Source organism: Octodon degus, unplaced genomic scaffold, assembly GCF_000260255.1.
Source record: "Octodon degus isolate 3935 unplaced genomic scaffold, OctDeg1.0 scaffold00050, whole genome shotgun sequence".
Lineage (NCBI taxonomy): Eukaryota > Metazoa > Chordata > Mammalia > Rodentia > Octodontidae > Octodon > Octodon degus.
The window spans coordinates 14,034,010-14,040,523 of record NW_004524626.1 but is presented as its reverse complement, the minus strand read 5'-3'; the positions used below and the strand labels follow the sequence as shown (position 1 = coordinate 14,040,523).

At 37.9% G+C, this 6,514-nt stretch overlaps 1 protein-coding gene across 1 annotated transcript; it reads right to left on the bottom strand.

Annotated features, from left to right (window-relative positions):
* Positions 1-5,201: 5,201 nt before the first annotated feature.
* LOC101579158 (olfactory receptor 7G2-like) lies at positions 5,202-6,170 on the bottom strand. The gene has a single exon (XM_004633044.3). The coding sequence runs from the start codon at positions 6,147-6,149 to the stop codon at positions 5,202-5,204; it is 948 nt and encodes a 315-aa protein (XP_004633101.1). The 5' UTR covers positions 6,150-6,170.
* Between the last annotated feature and the right edge of the window lie 344 nt (positions 6,171-6,514).

The following is a 6,514-nucleotide window of genomic DNA, read 5'->3' as shown; positions in this document are numbered from 1 at the left end:
TATATATATATCACATTTAGGTTGATGGCATATTGTTGGTTCTTGTGGATAGTGCCATAAAAAACATTGGAAGGCAGAAGGCTTTTGACATACTGTCTTTTATGGTTTTCATCAGACCAGTTCTAACTGGGTGGGTATTTTATTATGATCTTTTATTTTTACTTTTTATAGAGCTGGGAATTAACCATATGATCTCCACACATGCTAGGCAAATGCACCTTCAGTGACCTAAGTCCCCAGCAGCCCATTTTTTATTTATTTCAGACAGTGTCTAGGTATGCTGGCTAAGTGGTCCTTGAACATATGAGTTTAAGTGATCATCTAGCCTCAGGCGGCCAAGTAACATGGCCTACAGACACATATCACCATTCCTAGATCTTTATTCTTTGGTTTTGATTTTCACTGAAAGATATTTAGCATTTTTTACATATTTTACATGTTTTTCCATTTATTTGTCTTCTTCTGAGAAGTGGCAATTCATATCCTTAGCCCATTTAAATTTATTTTGACTCTGTAACTCAAATGGTAATAAATGGTCACATATTGTTCAGAGGCTATTATTGTAAGGACATAATTTTCTAAAACACCAAAAGTCATGAGAAAGAAAATCAGGGAAAAGACTGAGTCAGAACTCTGATGGAACGATGGCCACAGGGAGTCTCGTGGAAAACTCCTTGATAACATGTCTGGATAGAGAATAATAAGTATTTTTCACTGCTAATTGGGTCTCACGTGTCCTTTTGTAATTCATGTATTTGGTACAGGTTCTCACTGTGCAGCTCAGAGTTGTAGTGATCCTCCTGCAGTTTAGCCTCCCCAACACTGGGATTACAGGAGTGCATCACCATGCCGGGTTTCTGTAGCTACATAGGCAGGTGCTTAGACCAGTGAGCTATCTTCCTAACCCACGATTTCATTTTATACTTGTCTCAGTTGTTTTTCTCATTGCTAAGACAAACTACCCAACACCTAAAGTAAGCGAGGGAAAGGTTTACTTAGCACACAGTTTGTAAAGGTTTCATCCAGAATCAGCTGGATCTCAGGCAGAGTGGCACATGGCAGAGGGGCAATAATTCATGACAGTAGAAGGCAGCAAAGGCAGCAAGAGGGTCATTGGTGATGTGCTAGACTCACACACTGCATTTAATTCTGGCTCCAGGACATGTTTTGTGATAGGTAGCAACCTTCAATAAGAACCGAGAAGTCCTCATTTGCTTAGTGGGAATTTATTTGATGAGAGTATCCACTAGTTGTGGCATGATAATCATTTCGCAATGTATACCTCCGACAAACACATTGCATGTTTTAAATATATGTACTTTCAATGGAGTATGGTGGTTATAGTCTTATATTCCCAGCACTGGGGATCCCAGCACTGGACAGGACCTTTTCTATTCATTGCTACTGTGTATGTGTTTGTGTGTGCAATAGCTCATGACACTTCATCCTACAGTAAGAAGTAAAGGGCTGGACCACTGATTCAAGAAAAAAGAGATGTTCTCATGTATCGCTTGATAAATACAAATTTCATGGCAGAGTTTCGGCGCTGACTCTATCTCTAAGAATCTTGGTTATGTAAAAAAGGAAGAAAAGGAACTCCAAAGAGAAATATTCATTTAAATATGCAATGATGAAAATAAATTACATGGTAAATAAGTTCATACTCTGAATCAGACAGATTATGAATAACTATACTAGGAAAATTTTACATAAAAATCTACATAATAAGATAAGGTTTAGTACTTTTGAACCTACAGAAGTATGAGTAATTTTATTATGGATTATTCTTGCATACAATAAATACAAGGGACTATCACAAGGATAGCTACCCAAAAGCAAACAAGTCACATTTTACCATGCTTGATTTATATATTTCATTGCAAGAAATATCAAAGTATAACTTGAAGCTCTTCACTCAATGTACTTCAACAAATTGGATTTTTTCCTCCCCAGAGAAAATTACCACAGTATTATTTTATACTACCAGAGTATTGCGCTATACTGTCACAAGAAAATTTATTCCCTTATTTCCAAACTGTTGAATGTGGTGGACACTGTTTGTACTAAAGACCACATGTGCTTTGTAGACCCACCATGCTGGACACCATCTTAGTCAAGGTGGAAGGATATTAGAGAAGCAGAGGAATATAGGGGCATAAAAAAGGGACTCCTGTAAGTCTCATGTCTAATTAACTTACTTAAAATTATCTACAACAAGTGTTACAAAAGGTTGATATTTTAGTTCTTGAAAAAGACAAAGTAAGGCAATGTGTTGTTCTTGTTGCTGATTATATCTCTGCTGCTCCTATTTAAAAATATTTGATAGTTCAAGAAAGTAGAACAGGGAAGTGTTGGGAAACTTCAGGATGAGGCCCTCTGCCCTTTCACCTCTTCTCCAGAGTACTCACAATGCCCCTGCAAAGGTAGGATGGTATTTCCTCTATAGTCATGGATCAAGAATCAGACAAGTGACAACAGAACGAACTGATTTTTGGGCCAGAATTCTGTTTGAGAATTCACGTACTGAAATTGAAACACTAGTAGTACAGAAAATGACCGCACTGGGAAACATTCCTTTGAAAAGGGAATTAATTTGAAATGAACCCATTACAATGAACAATTATCCAATGGGACAGACTTCCTGGGGGAGGACAAAGATGAGGAAATTAGGACACAGACATCCACAAAGGAAGACACTGAAAGGATCCAGCCATCTACATACCAACACAGAGACCTGAGGAGCACACACCCATCCCATGAGACCATTAGCATCCACCATAGGAGGAAAAAGACTAGAACAGCATAAGATGCTATGTGCAGTAAAATATCACTTTTGCAGCAGAAGTTTCAGTGGGGGTGTCTTGAGACACTGCTAAAATGAAAAAAGAAGAATGTTTGCACAATATGAGAAATTGTTACCAAGAGTAAAGTGACGCAAGAGTCTCATGCTCTTGCAGCTCTCTTCTCACAGCTTCTTGGAATGCCTTCTCTGAGGCACATCTCTGGATTCCCCAGGCTTTTCTCAAATCTACATGGATGCTTTTTTCCACAGCCCTGTAACTCTTGAATTCTACATATTTGTAAAGCCAGCAGTGCATGGACGATGCCAATGTCTGCCACCAGCTTGAGCAGTAGCCAGGTCCCCTGGAATCATGGCTGCAGTGGCCCATGAGGAAGTGCCTTTAGGACTGAGCACTTTGAAACAATCCTGACAAGCCAATTTCTGAGTCAAACATTTTCAAGCAAGGTTCCCAAGGCAATCTTTTAGAAGGAAGGTTTTCACTTTTGTACCCTGAGCCTGGGAATGGTGGGATCTTGCTAATTCCTATAATGCCCCCAAAGTATCCTTTCTATTTTCTTGATTTGAAGAACTTGGCTTCTTTTTAAGGCTAATCTTGTCTTTGGCCAAAACCTTATAGGCATGTGCTTTCTGCACATGAAACTGAAGCATGTACATTATGAAAACTAAGAGTGCATAGCAGTAAATGATTAAGAGCTAAACCAAAAATAAGATGAAATCTTAAATGTACAATGATGAAAATAACAATCCAAACCTTGAGTTGTAGCTCAGTGATTGAGAAATTACCTAGTATGAGCAGGACCATAGATTCAATCTCCAGTATCATGAAATAATATCAATAATAATAATAATAATAATAACAATAATAGTACCTAAGATACAGAATTTATTCATTACATTTATACTTCAGACAAACTGACACAATAAATTGCAAAAGAGCACATAAATGGGTGATAGCACAGCCGTAGATTTATTTTATTTTTGTGATAATCTTGCTAAATTTCTCAGGAAGACTAAAACTTGTAATCCTCCTGCATCAGCCTCTTAAGTAGTTGGGATTGTAGGCATTTATGTACATGCAGCTAATACATTGGACTTTCATGAAATTTACTTTTGTTAAAATAAGTAAAATACTGATGCATAAACACTGGTTGAATTTATCCAAATTCTCTCTACACTTTTTAGGAACATATGAAACTATAATTTTTGGCTCACCCAGATAACCTAGGATGAACTACTTTTCTAAAAAGCCCCCTGACAGACGTGAAAACCACTCACCCATTAATCATGAAAATTCTTAGTCAAAGTGATGAAAGTTAGAATACATATATATATATATATATATATATATATATATATATCAATAATAGCAACAAAGCAATGCATGCCAGAGATGATTGCAAGAAATACCTACCATAAGGCACTCACAGTTTGCTCTACCTGGAACTGTGTTCACGTATGACACCTGCACCTACTGCAATCAACTGCCAACTCTGAGGAAAAAGCATCCTAGAAAAGCTTCCTAATGTAGGGTGGAATAAAGCACTCATTCTCTTATCGTATTTTTAATCTATTCATTTATTTATTATCTTTTTGACAAATGGCCTTGCTGTGCAGTTCAGGCTGTCTTTGGGCTCACCTTGTAGACCTGACTGGTCTGCAAATTGCAGTGATCCTCTTGTCTCAGCCACTGAGTGCTGGGGTTACAGGTGTGTATCATTATGGACAGTAAAGCACTAATTCTCAAAACTCTACATTCAATACTTGTGATATACTTCCAATCAATGTTAATTTGCTTTATTTTCTGAGCATATTAGAGTCAAGGTATCTTTTCACAAAATATTCCAGGACTATCTCAGTCAGATAAGATATAAATTGGAAAACCAATAAAATATGGTGGGTACTAACACAACCTCAAAGAATGCAGTTTGGGGGCAAAATTTCAGGAACTATTTAAGTGCAAATGAAAAGTTATTCCCTTCACTTCATGATGGATCACCTGTGGGATGCAGGTTTTTTTGGTCCTAATAAAAGGAACAGGCTGACTATAGACATCATGTATTACCACGATCTTGTTTATAACTATCCCTATGTTAGCAATCCACTCAAAGTGTCCTTCTAACAACATACAAGAATAAAATTTCACTAAAACAAAACAACCACTGAAGTGCTGCTTCCATGGAAATGTAGCAATTAAATGGAGCACAGAGAAACAAATTAGATTTTCACATATTTCACAGGTGGACAAAAACAAAAGTCAGGTCTTAAATCCAATACATGCTATCCCTAGTCAATATATAATGTAGTTATTTTTTGATGAATTCAGTGGTAGACATAGCAGACATTCTTGTTCATCAGAATTTCTATCATTTTAATTCATAGTATAAATTCTAGCCCAGATTCAGGAACACAGTTTGAAAACAAGTTTGTTATGAAGCAAATGTCTCAAAGCTCCCTGTATTTCTCTGTTCCTCAAACTGTAGATAAAAGGGTTCAACATCTGAGGGATAACAACATACATCATTGAAGCCACCACATTCTTAAAGGAAGAGTCACTAACTTCAGAACTCATATAGAGTCCAAAAGCTGTCCCATAGAACAAGGACACCACTGAAAGGTGAGACCCACAGGTGGAAAATGCTTTATACCTTCCATCTCCTGATGGAATCCTCATAACAGAGGACACAATTTGAGTATAAGAAAAAATAATTCCAGCGAGAGGAATGCCAGCAAATAGGGTAGTCGCTGAATACATCAAAAGGTTATTGAGGAAGATATCAGAACAGGAGAGTTTGATGACCTGAACAAGTTCACAGAAGAAATGGGGGATTTCCAGGTGTGTGCAGAAGGACAGCCGCAACACTGTTAGACTGTGAATCAGGGCATTCACAGTCGTAATGAGCAGGGAGACCAGAACCAGCACGGCACAGAGTTGAGGTTTCATGAGGACTGTGTACCTTAGTGGGTAGCAAATGGCCACGTAGCGGTCATAGGACATCGCTGCAAGGAGAAAACTCTCTAATCCACCAAAAATCAAGACAAAGCAGATCTGAGACAGGCAGCCTATGTAAGTGATGCTATGGTCCTGTATTTGGAGGTCTACCAACATCTTTGGGATCGTGGTTGTGCTGGTACAGATGTCAGTGATGGACAGGTTGGCAAGGAAGAAGTACATGGGCGTGTGCAGGTGGGAGTCAGAGATGACAGCCACTGTGATGAGCAGGTTCCCCAGAATGGTGACCAGGTACATGGCCAAGAACAGGCTGAAGATGAGGGGCTGCAGCTCTGGATCATCTGTCAGTCCCAGGAGGAGGAATTCTGAAACAAGCGTTTGGTTTATGGGATCCATACTGCTAATAAATTCAGCGGAAAATATAGGGTTAAAAAAGGAACGATTTTTATGCAAGCAGCAAGAATACGATTAAGAAAAAGTTAGATATGAAACATTCTGTTACTGCTTTGTATTTCTTTTGATAAGTTCTGGAGTAAAGACCAATAATTTTTATTTTAACAAACACTCAAGAGAATTTTGGTGGCTCTAACACATGAGAATTAGTGATTTAAATTTATTTCTAATTAATGTTGAAACAAAATAGCATTCAAATCTTTGCAGTGAATCATCCTCCATTCACCTTTCTACACCTCCTCTAACTCCTATTCATGTAAAAACATAGTAAGTCCTACTCACTCTTTGCATCAAGCACTGAGGCTATA